At 54.4% G+C, this 18,779-nt stretch overlaps 2 protein-coding genes across 5 annotated transcripts in view; both read left to right on the top strand.

Annotated features, from left to right (window-relative positions):
* The window catches only part of LOC122192808 (digestive cysteine proteinase 1-like), a 3,681-nt gene extending 3,008 nt beyond the window's left edge, over positions 1 to 673 (top strand). The window contains 3 exon segments of the mRNA XM_042893472.1: positions 1 to 5; positions 7 to 200; positions 341 to 673. The exon segment at positions 1 to 5 is cut by the window's left edge and continues 126 nt beyond it. Coding sequence (XP_042749406.1) covers positions 1 to 5; positions 7 to 200; positions 341 to 528 — 387 coding nt within the window. The 3' untranslated portion in view covers positions 529 to 673.
* Positions 674 to 4,976: 4,303 nt separating this feature from the next.
* FAM76A (family with sequence similarity 76 member A) lies at positions 4,977 to 18,673 on the top strand. 4 transcript variants are annotated; one of them, XM_042893469.1, is made up of 10 exons: positions 4,977 to 5,092; positions 7,065 to 7,129; positions 7,929 to 7,983; positions 8,520 to 8,672; positions 9,492 to 9,649; positions 10,175 to 10,261; positions 10,908 to 11,039; positions 15,028 to 15,163; positions 15,635 to 15,736; positions 18,040 to 18,673. In XM_042893469.1, exons 1-10 carry the CDS (start codon positions 5,012 to 5,014, stop codon positions 18,124 to 18,126), a joined length of 1,056 nt encoding a protein of 351 aa, XP_042749403.1. In that variant the 5' UTR covers positions 4,977 to 5,011; the 3' UTR covers positions 18,127 to 18,673. The 4 variants fall into 4 exon arrangements, with proteins under 4 accessions (XP_042749403.1, XP_042749402.1, XP_042749405.1 ...); XM_042893468.1 differs by lacking the exon at positions 18,040 to 18,673 and adding an exon at positions 16,461 to 17,110; XM_042893471.1 differs by lacking the exon at positions 10,908 to 11,039.
* Positions 18,674 to 18,779: the final 106 nt, after the last annotated feature.

Here is an 18,779-nt window from a genome sequence, read left to right as displayed (position 1 = left end):
CCCCCCCCAGAACGGTTACTGCCACTACAACCAGTCGGAGCTGGTGGCCCCGCTCAGCGGCTACGTCACTGTGGAGCCAGGCAATGCTGAAGCTCTGAAAGCTGCACTGTTCAAGCACGGCCCTGTAGCTGTCAACATCGATGCCTCACACAAGTCTTTCACCTTCTATGCCAACGGGGTCTACGAGGAGCCCCACTGTGGTGAGGGGGGTGGTGGAACCCGTTGGAGATGATGGAAATGAGGACGGATGGAGATGGGGATGATGGGGGTCGGTGGATAGGTGGCGATGGGGATGGGTGGAGATGGGCACAGGGATGTCTTTTTTCTGTTTTCCTTGCAGGGAATGAGACGTCAGAGCTGGACCACGCAGTGCTGGCTGTGGGCTACGGCGTCCTGCATGGCAAGAGCTACTGGCTCATCAAGAACTCCTGGTCCACCTACTGGGGCAACGATGGCTACATCCTTATGGCCATGAAGGACAACAACTGCGGCGTGGCCACTGCTGCCTCCCTCCCCATCCTGGCCTGATGGGATGATGGAGAGCCCCATGCAGGCACTGTCCCCACTGTGCCCCTCTATGCAGGCAAGGGGAAAGCAGAGGGACACGGGGCTCTGCAAGGTGGCTGTGGGGTGGAGGAGGGCAGCCCTACTGGGAGGGCAGACGATGCTCTGTGGAGGTACTTTATCAACACAGCAATAAACATCTATAGAGAAGCGACCCCATCCATCCTGCTGGCTGTGCTCTGTCACCCTTAGCCCACCCGTGATGCCCATCCCCTACACCCGACGGCATCCCCCTGCATCTGTGCTCATGCATGGGCTGCATCCTCCCAAAATGGTGGCAGAGAGCAACAGCTACACCCCCATTGTGCCCAGCAAATGGCCCGGGGAGCTGCTGTGCTCCCTCACCACGCAGCCACATCCTTCCCTGATTGCTCCCGATTGAGGGTGGCAGGTCATAATATTTTCTTGTTTTCCTTCCCTTGTTCACCTGCTTATTTTACAATTTGCTGCACTGATTTCTGAAGTGGTCTTTAATCATTCCCAGCAGGGGTGCTGACTCGAATTCACGTCTGGGAGAGAAACGATCACCGTGCAGGAATAATGTGGTTTATTCCGTGGGAGTCTGGGTCTCCAGATCTTTGATTCTCTCGGCTGCAGTCAATAAAACACGCTTTGACTTTCAGGGAACCGTGACTTTCAGGCTCCCTTTGGATGGGTGATGCTGTGAATTTGCTGCTGAACACGCAGGAGGCTCTGGGAGCTGCAGGCTGTGCACCCCCAGAAGCATTTATCAGGAGCTGAAAATCTTGCATGTGTGGCAGTGGGGAAAGCAGAGGCTCCAAGTGGGGGTTGTTGAGCAGGGATGGGACTTTAAATTAAGGTCGGTTTGTTTTCTTTGGAAAAGGATTTAGGGATGGAGGTGTCTGAGAAGAGGTCTGCTGCTGCAGAACCGCCATCCCAGAGCAGTTCTGGGGGAAACGCCCTGGATTTGGTACTGGGTGGTGAAACAGAGCTGAGCTCGGTGTGCTTCGAAGGCAGTGAGTGCTGTCCTGTGCATGAAATGTGATTTCACCCCCCTCCATCCAGCCCCACAGCATTACCTGGTGCCTGTAACCGCACTGCTGCAGAAGCAAAAGGTGAGACGTGGGGTGGCAGGCTGTCCTTTGGCACCGTGGGTCCTCACACACCCAGCCACGTGAGCACGCATGGCTGGGGAGCAGAGGGCTCTGAGCTTCTCCTCTCATCTCAGCAAGGACCGTTTCCACTCTGCCAAGCCAGAAGAGGCAGAGCAGGACTTTGTGGTACACTTCCAGTAGGGCTGGCAGCCTCCTGGCTGCCCCTCTGTGACCCCAGGCCGTGCGCCACCACAGCGTCCCCACAACAAGGACACAAACCTGGGGGGGGACGATCCCGGCTCCACGCTGGGCTCTGACCCACGCGCTCTGAGCCCTGTGCTGGCTGAGACATGGAGCGAGATGAAACAGCACAGCCCTCAAACAACACCCCTCCCACACTGCGAGGCTGTTTTGTTCCAGCAAAATGTGCATTCTGCGGGTGAGAGCATCCAGATCTGCAGGATCAATCTGTCCACACGTCCAGAAACTCGGGGCGGGCTGCGTCTGCCAAGGTAAACGATCCCCCGAGGGAGGGAGGTGGGGATTTCAGCTGGGTTTGCTTCGCGCCCTGCCCTGGGCTGTGCTGGATGCTGCATTTCCCTCCAGAGACAGCTGTGCTCCGGCACGGACCTCTGTGCAGCAATGCCAGGTGGCCACAAAACACTCTCCAGCCCCAAAGCTGGCTGCCTTTCAGCGCCGGATGAATTATCTGTGAAAACCTCTGGTGGCTCGCACAAAACAAGGTAATTATTCAGAAAGCAGGGGGACACGGAGAGAGCCAGCATCTGAAAATATTATCTGTGAGTGATTTAGAGAACCACAGGCAGAGCCGGAGAACAGCAGCTGGATCAAAGCGGGTTTGGCAATTCCTTGGCTCCCAGATGCTCCATCCGAGAGGGGCTGTCATGAACTCCCAGTTGGGGTCAGGGCTCCTCGGGTCGCTCTGCAGCCAGCAGGACATGTGTTGCACAGCCCTTTGGCTTTCTGATGACAAAGCGTACGATTCGGGGCTGAAAAGCTTGCTTTTGGCCACAGAAACCACAGCATTTGGGGGCACAAGTGATCGTGTCCAGAAAGACCTAAGCGATTGCAAGAGCTCTGCAAGACAGTTTGCTCAAAGCTGCTTTGCTGCTAATGAGGCTATGCTGGAAAATCACTGAGGCAGTGGCTTTTTAAACGTTTCTTCTTACACTTCCCTCAGTAGCAGCTTTACAAACCCTCTTCCTTAGCCAAACGTCCTTCCCTTGGCGACTGTGACGGCTCTGGCAGGTTTGTTGTTCTAAAATGAACCGCTCCTCTTGCTCAGCTCGAGAGATTCGCAGCCCACCCCTCTCCCTCCACACTTTTCGGAGGTTTCATTCCTTGTAACGAACCGCTCGTGGCATTTATGTTTTCCAGGTGTGCTGTCAAACCCCTCCGGAAGTCCTCCTCCACCTCCACCCCATTTCCCTAAGAAACCATTCTCAGAGCATCCCAGCCCCCTGGGCAACGAGGAGGGTTTTGTTTCACGCTACCCACCGCCTCTGCCAAGCTCTGCCTTCTGCTCTCACCCACCGCTATTTCCCAATCACCATCCAGCACGCAGCACAGTGCAACAAATTTCATGAAATCAAGTATTTCTCCTACACACGGCATATTTGCCCGGTGATTATAACTGGTCCCCGAGGTAGCCAAGCACAGCAGAATTTCAGTTTAATATGCACACCCACGCAGCCTTGCTAAAAACCCAAGACACTCCCCCGGTCCTTCTCGGGAAAGGCTGAGCACTGCGGTGAGCATCTCCTATTTCAGCTTCACCGCTTGCACGAACCACGACTGGGAATACTCTGTGAGCCACCGTACAGGGAACAAAAAGGTGGGGAAATGAAGTTTCCCAAAGATTTCCAGGTATCCCCGATGGCCCAACAGTGAGAGGGGTTTGAGAACTCAGGGATGTCAGACAGCACAGACACACAGACCGGATCACACACAGGAACCGGATCACGCCGCTGTGCCTTTATGAACACAACCACCAGTAGTTGCTGCTTTATGTGCTTAATTTGTCTTGGATTTAGAGTGAACTTTTAACTCCAAAGCGCTTTAATTCCCTCATTTGTTTGGGCAGGCAGCAGGGCTGTACGTTCGTTCGCAGCACCTGTGAATGTCACACTGTAAAAATGACAAAGACTCCATTTAAAACACAGAGCAATTCCCCACTGTTTGCACAGCAGATGGTTTACCCTCACCTCACACCCAGAGCAAAACAGAGGCAATTTTCCCAACGGCGCAAGCTGCAAACCGCAGCACCCAACCTGGGGTGTAAACACAGCAAGCTGCAATTTGCATTGCCGATCCTGCCCCAAACGTGAGGAGATCCGCCCCCACAGATCACAGCTTGCTGTGGCTGTGCCTGGGGCTTGCAGATGTGCAACTGCCCTCACAGCAACCACCGACTTCTGCAGTTGGTGCAAAAAGGGAAACAACCCTGCGAGAAAGTTCTCCTTTTGCTGCAGATGCCACCTCCTGCCTCACTCTCCCTTCCTTTTCCTCCAATTCGTACATCTGACCCTTTAGGCACAGCTGCGGCTGCACTACAGCAGCCACCAGCCATCTCCCAGCTCTACTTTCAGGCTGAGCGACCCTGCAGCCTCCTGCTCTTTCCTCCTCTAGCCCTCACTCTCCCTCAGCACCCCACGGCCCGAGCCCTCCTCTCCCATCCTCACACAGGACAGCTATGGCTCTCACTGATCCCTGGTGATGCCCTTCCCCATTCTTCAGCCCTCAGTCCGGTCTCGGCCCTGCCCTCGTCTCTGGGCAGACCCAGACCCAGACTGAGAACCAGGCCCTGTTTCCTGCCGTCACCCTCCTCCAGCTTTTGCACATGCTGGCTCCTGGCCAGGCCGGCCTAGCTCAGCTCCTGCACTCAGCCCAAGCCCGGCCCAGCTCACTCCTCGCCCGCATCCCTGCGCTCACGCAGGCCCTGCCCACCCTCTGCCCTCAACCCCATCCGCCCCAATTCCACTTCCGCTTCCGGTTCCCCTCCCCCACCCCCACCCCCAACCCGCGCAATGCCTTCTGGGTCGCCCCCGCCCGTCGCGCTCTCGCGCGACCTCCCCGTCGCCCCGCGCGCGCCCCCGCGGCGGTTACATCACAGTAACGCGCCCCGCGTGACGTCAGCGTTCCTCTCCCTTTCCCCAACGCCCGCGGAGGGGAAAGGGCGGAGGGGAGGGGAGGAGGCGGCTCCGCCCCGCCCCATTTCTAGAACGACGTCTGCGCGAACCAATGAAAAACCGGATCGCCGTGAGCGATGCGGAAAGCAGCCAATGAGAGAGGCGGAACGGTCGGCGGGGGGGTGGAGCCAGAGGGCGGGAGGCCGCGGCGGTTTGGGCTGCGCCTGTCAGCGCGGCGGCGGGATGGCGGCGCTGTACGCCTGCACCAAGTGCCACCAGCGCTTCCCCTTCGAGGCGCTCAGCCAGGGCCAGCAGCTCTGCAAGGTCCGGGGGACGGCCGGCAGCGGGGGGAGCGGCTGGGGCTGAGGGTCACGGAGTTAAAGGCTGGGGGGCCTCTGAGGGAAAGGCGTGTTTAGGGGGGGAGGGGGGAAGGTAAAAGGGGATCCTGAGGTAAAATGGGGGTGGGAGGACTAAGGTGGGGGGGGGGGGGGGGTTAGGTGTAAAGGCTGTGAGGTAAGGATGTGGGGAGGCTTCTGAGGTGAAGTCGGGGGGTACTGAAGGAAAAGGGGGATCCTGAGGTAAAGCGGGCGTGATTTTTTGGTAGAGGGGGCGCTGTGAAGGAAATGGGGATGTCCTGAGGTGAACTGGGGGTCCTGAGGTGAGGGGGAGGGGGGGCCTTGAGATGAATTGGGAGTCCTGAGGTGAAGGTGAGGGGGAGTCCTGAGGTGAACTGGGGGTCGTGAGGTGAATTATGGGGCCCTGAGGATAGAGAGGCACATCTGAGAGAGAGGAGGGGGGTCCCTGAGTTGAAGAGGGGTTCCTGAGGTAAATTGGGGTGGAGAGATCTGAGGTAAAGTGGGGGTGGTTCAGGTGTAGAATTGGAAGGGTTCTGAGGGGAAGTGGGGCATCCTGAGGTGAAGTGGGAGGGTACTGAAGCAGAGAGGAGGTGTGGAGGAAAACTGGGGGGGTCCTGGGGGTAACGGAGGTGCCTCTGAAGAAAAGTGAGGAGTGCAGAGGTAAGGGGGGGGATCCTGAGGGAAAGTGGGAGTGGGTCTTGGTGTTCAGGTGGGAGGCCTTTGGGGGGAGGTTCTTGAGGTAAGTTGAGGGGTCTTGAGGAAAAGTGAGCGGGGGTGGGGCAGCAGGGATGTTGTGTTTGAATGAGGGCAGCTGGGAGGGGATTTGGGGACACTTAGAGGGCTGCTTGGGAGGAGGCCCTTGGGGGCTTCTAGGGTGGCTGAAATCTTGGATTTGGGGGCATTTTGGGACTCATCAAGAAGTATAGTAGGGGGGCTTGGGGTGAATGGAAGTGGCCGTGGGGGTGGGGTCATGGGGGCATTTGGGGAAAGATAGGGGTGAGGGGGCAGTTGGGGGAGCCTGGGGACTTGGGGATGTGGGGTTGGGAGATAATGAGGGGCTGTTCCTTGGGGAAACTGGAAAGCACCGAAGGCTGTTTAGGGGTGTGGGAGCATTTGGGAGGGAGTCACAAAGCTGTTGGGAGGATGTTTGGGGCTTGTTTGGGGCTTATTTGGGGGGTTGTGGGGGGCTGGGAGCTGTGGGTCACTGGAGGCTCCTTGTGGCATCTGGGGGCTCCTTGTGGCCTTGCGGGTACTGAGTGGACACTTGAGTCAGAAGGCCTGGGGACATCAGAAGGGCTGCTTGAGAGGGTGGCTCATAGCAAGACCAGAGGCATGGGGCGGCCCAAGGTGTTTGTGGGGAGTCTGGGGACATTTAGGGGCAGCTTTTATGGTATCTTGAAGGGGGGAGATAAATCTTGGGAGGCAACCTGAGTGGGGAAGAATGAGAACAGGGGTGAGACGGAGAAGGGGGAGAACATGGAATGGAGCACCGTGGGGTGGGGACACATGACGGGGATGGGGCAATTCAGGCAGGTGGAGGGAAACCTCCTGAGTGTGCTGGGGAGAGAAGAGAGCTGAGCTGGAGACGCTCTGGGCACAGGAAGCTTTGGAGAGCAGGGAGGTGAATAGCTGTGATAGGACTGCGTGTTCTGCACCGGAGGTGAGGCCAGCAGTGAGCTTCGTCTGTGGGCGTTGGGCACAAATGGCCCTTGTTACAAATCACGGTTTACTTCTGGGTCACCTGTGACACACGGCTTTCCTGTCAGCCTTCCTCTGCTCTCAGCCCTTCTAAGAGCAGCCGTGACTACAGGGAGGAAACGTGTGGAGTTTGATGGGTGTGGGTGCGTGTGGTGGGAGCGCGGGTCAGCGGGGGAGCTGGGCTGTGGGGAAATGACGTGTGGGAGGAGCAGCGCGCCTCACAGCATGCTGTGTTGTTGCAGGAGTGCCGGATCGCACATCCCATCGTTAAATGCACCTACTGCAGGACTGAATTCCAGCAGGAAAGGTAAATGACCGGCATGCTGAGCAGCCTGATGTTTTCCCTAGGACGGACGCACCTGGCGAACCGTAATGTGCCCACACCTTTGATGGCTGAGCCTGGTTGTTGTTGTGGGAGACCTTTGGCCTTAAACGTCTGCTGGGCGAGCCAGTGTGCCTGTGCAGTGTGCTTACATGTGCACCTATCGCTTGTTCTTTGGTTTGGTCAGCACTCGCCAGCATCTTCCAGTAAAGGATCTGGGGGGGATCTTCCCATGAGTTTTCTGCTACCTGATTCTGGTGTCTAAAAATCGTTTGATACGCTTCCTGTAGCTGCAGTTCTACCTTTTGTGAGTTGTGTGGATTACAGAGGGAGGAGAGGTGAACCCGGGAGCTGACGAGCATAACTTGTGCAGACACAGCGTGGGGTGTTCTTTCCTGTGTTTGTTGGACAAATATACCTCTGTGCCTGACCTGCCTTAACCCTGTAATCGAGCACAGACCTCCTCCAGAAGTGAGGCTGTCACTGTGCTGAATCATGCCTGCTGCCAATTAGCCAGTGATCAGACGCCCGCATTTGGCAGGACGAAAAAACTGGCGTCATTTGGGGATGCCTTAATTAAAAGATACCTCCTAGTAAAACTGCTTTTGGCCAAGTATCCTCAACCAGATGGGAAGAGGAAATGCACTTTGGTGTCAGGGTCCATAGTGAAGATGAATGCAGTCTTGCCACTAGAGACAGAGCCTGGGGGAGCCTGGGATCCTGACCACAGAGGTGTAGTTTTCTCTGGGGAGGCCTTAATGACACGGTCTGTCCTTCTTCACAGCAAAACCAACACAATATGCAAGAAGTGTGCTCAGAACGTGAAGCTCTATGGCACAGTAAGTGAGTGGGGCTCGTTCTCAGCCTCTTTCTCCTTTCATCTTTCTTGCCTTAATCCTGCTGACTCCCAAAGCAGTTTATGGGCTGGCTCGGTTGTAATAGCATAGTTGATCATAATATGCAGGTCTCTTTTCCCTTTTCTTTTGGTATGAAAAAGAGCAGCTCCACATCATGTTAGGTCAGGAAATGAGCCGTTCTGTATTGAATTGAAACAACAACGCGGTCGTACAAACTGAGGTTGCTTACTGGAAGCAGTGACAAATCTGTTTTCCTGCTTGTGTGAAATCCGAAGCAGAGATTTGGATTGTTTCTGTTTTGGTGATAAATATTCCTGAAGATTTCCTAACACTTGATCAAGGCTTTTGTGCCTGAATAAACTTGGCTGGAGACCAGGGGGCCAAACGTAGTCACGTCTGCTGGATAGTTAGCTTCTATAGGGAAATAGATGTTTAGGAGTGCTGGGGGGAAGGGGAAAAAGCAATGCTCTAATGTCATCAGGAGGCACTGCCATCTTCACCTCTCTTGTTCCTTTAAGCCAAAACCTTGCCAGTACTGCAACATCATCGCAGCGTTCATTGGCAACAAGTGTCAGCGCTGCACAAACTCAGAGAAGAAGTATGGACCTCCCCACTCCTGTGAGCAGTGCAAGCAGCAGTGTGCCTTCGACAGGAAGGATGACAGAAAGAAGGTCAGTATCTCTGTTAAAAGGCTGAAAAGGCAGAGGGGCTGATCGCAGTGGCTCTACCTTCCTCTCACAGATCTCGAGTGTTTCTTTAGGGGATGCCTCTTGACTGTAAAATAGTTTTTGCAGTTGCATTTTGCTTTGGGAGCCGTATTTTGGAGCTGTTTAGCCTTTGTGCCCTTTGCTCCTTTGCCAGATCTTCTGAGAAAGATCTCTTGAATTTGGCATGAGGGCAGGTGAGGGAGCAAAGGAGGTGGGGCCTTTGAGGTGCCTGCAGGGGGAGGGATGGGAGCAGTACTGGTGCTGCAGCCTGAGGTGCTGGAAACGTGTTCCTCCACAGCTGTCCCTTGGCTCCTGCACATCCTTTATTTAAATAACATCAGAGCTTCTTACTTGTGTATTTCTAAAACCTGCTTTCTGCAGGCTATAAAGATCTATTGTCTGTTTGGAATCCTGTCCTCCTGCTGATCCTCCTCCAGCAGAAACTGTGGCTCTTGTGCTCTCCAGTAACTGCCCTGTCATCTGCCAGTCCTTGGCCTTCCTTTGACAGGAACCCCAGTGGAATCGGCCTGTCCTGATGATGTCCTGGGTGTTAAAAGAGTCTGTAAGCAGAGCTGGAAAGAGACTGGAGTTAGGATGAGTTAGCTGCTGTTAATGAGTGCCTTGCACCAGCCATGCCAAGTGGTTTTCTAAGCACTCAAGGGATCCTTTTTGAATTGCTGCTTGTCTGTATGTTGTCTTAAAGCCTGAAGGTGCTTCTTGTCTTCTCTGCTTTGTTTGTGGGCAGGAAGCAAGACAAAAATGTCTCTCTTTCATGCCCTCCAGGTGGATGGAAAGCTGCTCTGCTGGTTATGCACACTGTCCTACAAACGGGTCCTACAGAAGACCAAAGAGCAGTGCAAGCACCTGAGCAGCTCCTCCCGAGCCAGCCTGCAAGAGAAGGAGCAGTACAGCAGGCTGAGCAGCGGCAGCCATTACAACAGGTAGCCTGCACAGGACGCTCTGTCGTGCAGGGCTGAGCAGAGGGGTGAGCAAAGAGCAGCCAGGCTGCTGCACTCAGCTGCCAGGAACGTGGAGCAGCGCCTGGCCCAGCAGCAGCGCCTGGCAGCTGCTCTTGTTGGCTGTAGGCAGCTCAGCCAGCCTCGCTCCTTCGCGGCCGCTTGCCGTGCTGCAGACTTGTGATCTTGTGATCAGACTTGGGGCAGTTCGTAGTGATTCGGCTTCCTGGACTTGTCTGCAGTTAAAGCTGAGTTGGGTCTGTAAAATCTGATGATTGAAATACGGATTTGAAGCACGAGTTCCTCACTGCTGCTGATTGGGCTGACACGTGGCTTTCTGGTCAGTTTCAGTCTCCAGCTGCTCTTCGAGGAGTGAATTTTTAATTGTTCTTTCTTGCACGAAGAAACCTCGTTTTAATAGGCTGGAAGCGGGTGGGAATATGTATTTGCTCCTCTGTCTCTGACTTGAAGTCATTCAGGCTTTGACATACAATTTCCTTGTTTTTCCAGCCAGAAAACCTTATCCACCTCTTCTATTCAGAATGAAATCCCAAAGAAGAAAGCCAAGTTTGATGCCATATCTGCCAATGGTGACAGGTGAGCCTGCTGTCTGGGGAAATTAGGGGTGGGTGGGTGGTCTTGCTTGTTAAGTTTTATACAAGAGTTCTGTGTGAACAGTGGGAAACTTGATGCTTAGAGCAGGGATCTTGGGCTCTGGGACCTCGAGGGGCTGCTTTAGCAGCTTCCAGAATCCAGCAGGCCAACGTTAGTGAGCGCTTAGCTTTGGAAAGGAAAATAACTCCCAGTGCCTGTACCTGTTAGAACAGAAGCTGCTTGTTGGCTGAGCTCCCCAGCAGTTACAAAAACTGCAACCCGATCGACTGCATCCTCCCTGTGCAGCTGCAGGGGAAGGCTGGCTGTTGGCTGCACTGAGCAGGGAGCTGTGTGGTTTTTGTGCTTTCTGGGCTCTCAGACCAACCTACAGGAGATGGCCTCAGAGGAGAGGATCAGAGCCCACCTCCGACTTCCCCTCCTGCCTTCTGGGGGTGGGACAAGCAATCAGGCTTTGCTCGAAAGCAGCCAGTCCCACTCTGCTGTCACAGTTGATGCTGTCTTTGCTGGCTGCACGTGCAGCAGAACGGGAAGCTCTAGCAAAAACAGGAAATTGAGGTGGATTTTATTATTTTTTTTATGCTCTTGTACATGCATATTTTCATTCCTCCCTTTCCTCTCTGATTCTCAGCGTTCCTTCCTCTCCCGAGACGCTTTGCCCCCCTATCCAGAGTGCCCCGTCCACGTTGGCGCAGTGGGCTGCTTCCCAACAGAGTCTCGGTGCCCACCATTGTCCTGTTTCTCAAGGCACTGACATCCTGAAGTGAGATCACCTGTTGTTTTCTCCCCCTCTTTTGCCCTCCCTCCCTGGGAACTGTCTCCCGTGGAACCTTTCCCTCTCCATGGATCTGCTTCCAAACAGCAGTGAGACGGGAGCGTGGTGCAGGCTTCTCAGTGCCCAGGGGTCTGTTAAACCGCTGGTACCTGGAGGTCTTTTCTTCACAGTCACACATCACATCTCTCCTGGAGACACTGCTGATGTCCAGTCAATGTTTGTTAATGCACAGAATGCTGTTATGTGAAATAGAAGGGTTTTATAAGGCAGTGGTTCCCACAGAGCGGCCTGTGAGACCGTTCATCACCTGCACAGAGTTTTCAGTTCAAAGTTGGAAAAAAATCAGACTTCACTGTGGCTTAGGAGCTCCAGTTGAGCATGAGGTGTTCAGAGAATTCAGCTGACTGCTTTTAATGTGGTGGAGCTGGAGGAGAGACTGGAGCCAGATCTGTGCAGCAAGGTGTGGCCATCAGGACTGCTTTCCCTCTGGAGCCCTGCTGGCCCCCTGCTCCCTCCTGAGGCTGCAGTCCGGGCTGTGGGACAGGACCAGGTGATTTCACCTGCTTGCTAAAGCCTGGGGTGAGACAAATCCACCTCTGGCTTGAAAACATCCACGTCCTGTGCTCTGTCATCAGTTGCTCAGTCATTTGTGTGCAGTCAGGAGCGTGCATTAGAAGAATCAAATGCCTTTATTTCTATTTGCTTGTGTCAGATGCTGTCAGTGTGGCTGCTCTCCTTGCCACAAACTTTTTTTGATGAATCCCAGTAACAAACTGTGTGTAATTTTAGCAGCTCCTAAAGAGCTCCAGCAACGTGCTGTGGAAAATGCTGCAGCTGCCTGAAATAGATCCATGGCTGGATTTCTTGAGAGGAATAACAATGGTGCTTCAGTGCATTTGTGGAGCTGCAGAGGACGAAGCCCCCGGCAGCCCCCATCCCTGCACCATTTTCTGTGAGGGTTTCCACCCCTCAGCCCTCCTGGAGCTGCAGGCTGGGTGTGGAGCTTGGAGCTGGCTGTGTTAACAGCACCTCTCCCTGCTGCACCTTTCTTCCAGTCTCAGCTTCTGGCCCCAGCCAAACTTGGGCAGCCTTCAGCCAGGCAAAATGTGGGCACGCCTGGGCTCTTTCCTATGGTGATGCCCTCAGCAAGGTCCAGCTTACCCCAGATTGTTGCTCCTTCATGGATGCAATGGGAATTTCTGTTCTGTGCCCTGCTGAACTGCCTCTGAGCTCTGTGTTCTCGTGTTGCTGAGCAGAGGATGCTCTCAGTGCCTGCGTTCAGGGGGCTGAGCTTTTTGCAGCAGTCCTTTAACGAGCAGCTTTGTGTGATTCTGGGTGGGCTCTGAGAGGAGCCCTGCCTCACGCACAGCAATGTTTCCCCAGCAGCAGCTCTGGGTGCAGCTCCCAGCAGATCCTGCCTTGCAGACCTTGCTGCACAATCATCTCAGCCCCTCATGCTGGATCCTGAATGGACTTTTGAGAACTGAGAGTATTTTTGTCACAGGTGATGTTTGGATGCTGCTTCGGTCAGCTTGCATTGTGCCCCTTGAATAGCAGAACCTTTAAGCTTGGCATTTATTTTGCCTAATTTAATTCATTTAGCAGGTGTTGAGTGTGAAGCAGCCAGTTTGCATTCTGTTCCACTCAATGGAAAGAGGCAGGTGCCGTTGGAAGGGCTCCATTTTTAACTCCATCTCCAACGAAAGCAATGGGAGCTCATCAATTTGCTTTAATTAGAGGCGTGAATTTTAGGCTGCTCACACGTGGAGGGCACACAGCCATCCTCTGGCCTCTCCCAAAGGGCTACAACCCCGGTGATGGAGTTCAGCTATAGAGAGAATGTGCTTGGGCTCTGTTAGTTGATTTAATTTTTAATCTGAGAGCTAAAACAGGGGAGAGAGGTGCTTCTGGCATTTTTCCTCCTGCTCTGCAGGAGGCTGGTGGCCTTCCTGTCCCTTCTCTCCACTGGGTGGCAGGGCCACTCTCACTCCCTGCAGCAGAAGCTGCCCGGAACAAACTGTTCCTGTCTGAGCTGCTCAGGGAAACGTGAGCATCTCCCAGCTCTCTGCATCACCCCGGGCCATGGCAGCAGGGAGGCTTGCCTGGGCAAGGGATTGGTGCAAGCCAGAGTTTGTTTGGGGCCAGAAGAATTCAGTGAGGATGAGTTGAGGGCAGCCTCTGTGCAGGCTGCTTTTTTCATTTCGTTTTTTTTCCTTCCCCTCCTTTTTCTTCTCCCTTTGCACTGAGAAGGATATGAAAGCTGTTAGAAAGGCACTGCAGCACCCACATCATGCCGCAGAGCTCTGCTTTCAGGGAGCTGCACTCAGGTGTGGTTTCAGAACAGAGGTGCAGCCTGCATGAAGGGACACCTGCATTCAGGAGCTGCAGTGTGACAAAGCCAGAGACCTGCAGCATCCTCACAGAGCACACTGCTGGCAGCATGCTGCAGCTGTGCAAAGCAAGCTGTCCCCTGCAGACAGCTCTCCCCAGCTCTGGCTTTCCCTTTGCCAAGCTTCCTCTCAGAGCTGCAGGGCTGACCCGTGGCTTTCAGGTGGGTGAAACTGCTGCCCGTGCTCGGTTCCCCTCTGTAAACCCCCTGCGCAGAGATTCTCTGCTACATTCTTGCTTTCCAATCCAATCAGCGTAGGCTGTGCTTTTGATTGGAAAACAGATTCTTTCCAGCCTCTGTGCAAGCAGCCAGTGCTCCATCCTGCTGCACAGCTGGGGATTGGGAGCCTGGAGCTGCTGGAGAGGCAGCGCTGGGGGAGCTGCGTTTGCCTTCAGACACACAGTGCCCCCCTGCAGGCGCTGCAGCTCCCAGTGTTAGTGCTGAGCAGGAGCTTCAGGACGGCTGTTGATCTGCTCTGGAGGTGTGCAGAAAATGTCAGCGTTCAGGTGTTCAGGTATGGGGGCTGTTTGCAGCTGCCTGACAGCGGGCAGACTTTAGGTCACCTTTGAGGTGGAACCTTGTTGTCGCTTTTATTGCTGGTACGTTTTTATACGCAGCAATTTGGAGCGTGTGGGGCTGGGAGCGTGCTGCCCTTTTAGCACCACGAGATAAAAATCCAGCTTACCCTTACAGCAGTGGGGAACAAAAGGCAGCCAAAGATCAGGTGAGCTCTCTGGGCCTGTGGCTGCAGCTTATCATATCTCATGTTCTGAAATGCAGCTGTAGTGCGGCGCTGTGGATGGCTGCCCTGATTGCTGGGTGTCTGACAGGGAGATGTGTGGATTACCTTTGCAGGGTGATTTACATCCAGATGGCTTTTCAGCTGTTGCTTAAGTTTAGCCTAGGCTGTTTCTGAGCAGGTCCTCAGCTATTTCTGTCTTCCTGGCGATAGTCCTTGCTGCTCTGCAGTGGTAACAAAGCTTCTCCCTACATTCTGTATCACGGAGGAATCAAAATACAAAAGTCCAGTGTGTCTTCTTCCCCTTTTCCCCGCTGAGGACAGCGCTGACTTTCATCTAGGTGTCTGTTTTGGCTTTGTTTGTTTAACTTGGAGGTTGTTTGTTTCTCTTTCTTGTTCCCTCCTTGCCAACGTGTTTGTTTACATTGAGTGAAAAGTTTTGCTGGACATCCAAGGACTGCCTGCGAGCAAAGAGAGTTCCTGAGTGGTTACGTAAAGTGTCATGAGCTCTCTGATTGCTGTCCTCAGCTCTTTGGTTTGAAAATAGATCACTGCCATTTGATTGCTGCTGATGCCAACTGATGTGCACCCGTAGCAGCCCTGTGTCCCCGCTGATTGGGCACGAATACAACTCGGTTTATCACACTGCTGCCCAGTTTTGTGTGTGCTCCCCACATTCCCTGTGGCGTTCAGGGCAGGGGTGCAGGTAACGCTCCAGACCTTGCAGGGCGCAGTGCGTGTCCTGGAGCAGCTCCCTTTCTTCTTTGGGTGCCATCTGTGTGGGGATTCCTCCACCTCGGTGCCCAGAAGGGGTTGTGATGAGAGCCATTCCCTGTTCTCTGCTGCAGTTTTTCTCCTGACCTCGCCCTGGACTCTCCTGGCACCGACCACTTCGTTATCATTGCCCAGCTGAAGGAGGAGGTGGCCACCTTGAAGAAGATGCTGCACCAGAAAGATCAGATGATTTTGGAGAAGGAGAAGAAGGTACAGCCCTTGGCTTGCTTCCCCCACGCCCAGCATGCTGGCAGCTGGCACATCACACACATCACACTCAAACCAAGTCTGGCTTTTCATACCGTAGTCAGCAGAAGGCTTTCTGGCTGCTTCCAGGCTGCCCCCTTTCCAAAGCTGAAGAGGCTTTCAGGACCCACGTGGGGGAAACTCATGTCAGAAAGGGTCATTTTCCACCCATTCTCTCTCATACCTCCATGGGGGGGCAAGTCCCAGAGAGCACCTACAGCTCTGTGCGGAGCGAGAGCAGCACCCAGGGTGCTCCTGCTGCTCTGTGCAGCTCTGTGATGCAGTGTTGCTCCTGTTGCTCTCCCCCTCCTGCATTGGTGTGTTTCCAAACTCATCTGGTCTCAGGCAACTTCTCTAGAGGCACTTTTCTGTGGCACATGGGGTGAGAGCAGCCGCTTCTTCCCTCTCATGCTCTCTTTGTTGGTGCGTCTGCAGATCACAGAGCTGAAGGCTGACTTGCAGTACCAGGAGTCACAGATGAGAGCAAAGATGAACCAAATGGAGAAGACTCACAAGGAGGTCATGGAGCAGTTACAGGTGACAGCATTTTTGTTTTAATTTGCTGAGCTGTGCTGCACCCAGGAGTGACTGAGGACACTCCTATGGGAACAAGCCATGAACCTTGGCACGCACAGCTCTGCTCGTGCTCCTCAGCCCTGTCCTCCAGCCTCTGCTCTGCCTGGCAAGCCGTCCCCCAGCTCTGCACCAGGCTGCAGTGCCTTGCACCCCCTGTTCCGTCCTTCTTGCTCTACTTGGGCTCAGCCTCACTGCACTGTGAAGCGCTGCCTCGTGTCCCCCACGGGCTAGATGGGAGCTGTCAAACTCCTTTGACTTATTGCCAAAATCAGGTTTAAACCTGTTCCTCCAGACCGTAGAACCTTTGTCAGCTCCTCACACCACGTAGCTCTCGGTGTGATTGATGGGCCCAGTAACCAAAGGGAACAAAGATCGAGAAACAACTGGCGGTTTCTTCAGGGCTGTATCTGTAGTCCAAATAAAGAAGTCCCTGAGCTGGAGGGAACAGGGAGAGCAGGATTCTTGTCACGGCCGTGGAAAGGCCAGGCAGACTATCAGCATGAATACCCTGCACTGAGGAGACGGGGTCAAAGGGGAGCTGGTTATGGGGAAGAAGGCAGACTTAGAAATGAACTTTGCACCCCTTTAATTAGCCCGGGGTTTACAGTGATCGAAAGCCCTTGCAATGAGGGGTGGGAGGGGATGAGACAACAGACTTATGCTCCTGCCTCCCCTCCTCCGTCAGCACACACCCAAGTTAATGATTGCAGAAGATGACGGGTTTTGGAGGCTGCAGTTTTTGTCAGAAAGGCGTCCATCACAGCCACCCTGCGGAGCAGTGGAAGCCTGGGATATCTGATGGTGTGCAGGGGGTGGGTTGTGCCTCAGGGGCTGATGGCAGCCAAAGCCCTGGGTCTGTGTTCTGCTTCTGTGATCCTGCACTGCCCGCTTCAGCCTCGAGCTGCTCCTATCCCAGATCTTTGGGTGGCCTGCGAAGGACGACCTGCTGTTCTGAGCAGACCCTTTTCCCCTGGCTCAAACCCCCCCGTTCTGATTGCCTCCCCAGCTGGGAGGTGGCCTCCATCCTTGCAGTGGTTTCCCAAGACAGGGCAGCCCGGTCACTGTGTGTATGGGAGGAGTCTGTCTGTCATGAAAGCTGTCAGACACCTGCCAGCAGCTTTAAACTTGCTCAGTTCTGAACAGAAAGAGGAAGCATCAGCTCCACAAGTGGGTTTGCCACCCTGCTCTGCTGGGTGCGTGTCCCCATGGTGCTGTCCTGTCCTTACTTGGTGCCCCGACCTCCTCCTTTCTGCTGTCTGAATGTTCTACTTCAGCTGCTATTGACTGAGGCTCTGGAAACTTTCCTCACTGATTCCAAAATAAAAGTTCAAATCATCTTGGTGTGCTGTAGGTGCCTCAAAGTGTTCGAATCATTCGCTTTCTGAATGTGCTCCTGGTTTATTTTTCATGGGGGGGGGGGAAGCAGGGGGTCTGTGTCCTTCCATGTAGGAGGCAAAAGAAGCTGCTTTACCTCATGCAGCACTAGAGCTGAGGGTTTAATTGCTGTGATGATGTTTGCACGTCCAGCCATTCACTGCAAACCAGTGCAGAAGGGCCGTACCTGGTTTTTGCATGGGTTCTCCCCTTATCCTGCTGAAATTACTGTATAGGCTGCAGGGGGGTGAGCTCAGGAGTTTGGTCAGAGAGGCTGAAGAGTCTTGCTTGTAAGTTGCCGTCATTTTTATTTTGTTTCAAATGAGGCAGGGTCGTGTTTTGGTGCTCTGATGTGTTCAGGAGGTTCTCGTGGGGATGCAGCCAGCGCAGCGCCCAGTCCTGGTAGAACATTGGCAGCATCTGAGGGTGAAGCTGGAGAGCAGAGCGAGCTCTTCCTCCTGCCCTCTGATGTGGGTGAGAGACAGGAGACGTTTGCCTTTGACTTTGAAGTGAGAGTCGAGATGGGAGCTTGAGTCACTGGTGCTTTTCTGCACCACCTCTTGCAGTGCCTGATGGAAAGGGAAGGAAGGAAGGGAAGGCGGCCCTGCTGCCCTTGCTGCGTGTCCTTGGCTGGCTCCATGCGTTTGGCACATCGCTCTGTGGAAGCTGTTGAGGTCCAGCCCACGTCTCAGTTACAGCGGGGGGATGTGAGGGGGGTGGGGGGTGGGCAGAGCCCTTGCTGAGCGCAGCAGGGAGGTTCTGTGCTGTGGTGCCGCACAGCAGCGCCTCGCTGCTTCCCCCCCTGCCAGCACTTCTGTCCAGGCCTCGCTGGACCCCGAGAGCTGATGGCGATCCCTTCAATTAAATTCCCATTTTCACTGTGTTTTCAGGCCAAGAACAGAGAACTCCTGAAGCAAGCAGCTGCCCTATCCAAGGGCAAAAAACCTGAGAAGTCAGGAGCAATAACCTCCCCTTAAAACCAAACCCCCAGTGTGGGAGCTTTCCCCAGCATTAGCCAAGGAGTCTAGGAGGCCTGCCTGACCGCTGGAAGCCAAAACCTCCGTGCTGTCACTATCCCACTGCTGTGGACTCGATGGAAACGCCTGGGGTGTGTTGCCTTTCGACAGCATGCTTGAGTGTGTCTGGTCTCTGAACTCTGTTCTGTCTCATGGCGCTCCGTGGGAGAGGTCCCAGCACCCCGAAGCTCCGCTGACTGGAAGGACTGAGCAGCTGCTACCACTGCCAACTCTTTGTATTAGCAAACAGGAACCTGCTGCATTACAGACTGCTTGCTGGTTTCAGACCTGCTGCTGTGAGGCAATAGCCATGGCCAGTCGTCCTGCAGATGAGACGGGAGCTGTGAGGTGGGGGCTTCATTCCTCTGGACTGTTCCCTCTCGGAAAGGAAGCCGATGCATCACCAGCCCAGCAGCTGTTCTGGAAAGCTGCGCCACTGCTGGGAACGGTTCGTCCATCCTTTGAGAAGGCTTCCAAGATGGGGGCTGTGTATTTATCTGGGAGGGTTGGGGGGGGGGGGGGGGGGGGGGGGGTTTTTTCTTTTTTTTTTTTTCCCCCCCCTCTTTTATTTTTCCGACGTCAGCTTGACAAACAAACCACGGGGTTGTTGTTTT

Source organism: Lagopus leucura, unplaced genomic scaffold, assembly GCF_019238085.1.
Source record: "Lagopus leucura isolate 7727_CA_CO unplaced genomic scaffold, USGS_WTPT01 136-14_obj-0_obj, whole genome shotgun sequence".
NCBI lineage: Eukaryota > Metazoa > Chordata > Aves > Galliformes > Phasianidae > Lagopus > Lagopus leucura.
The sequence above is the reverse complement of the archived record's forward strand: the minus strand, read 5'-3'. Positions and strand labels throughout refer to the sequence as shown.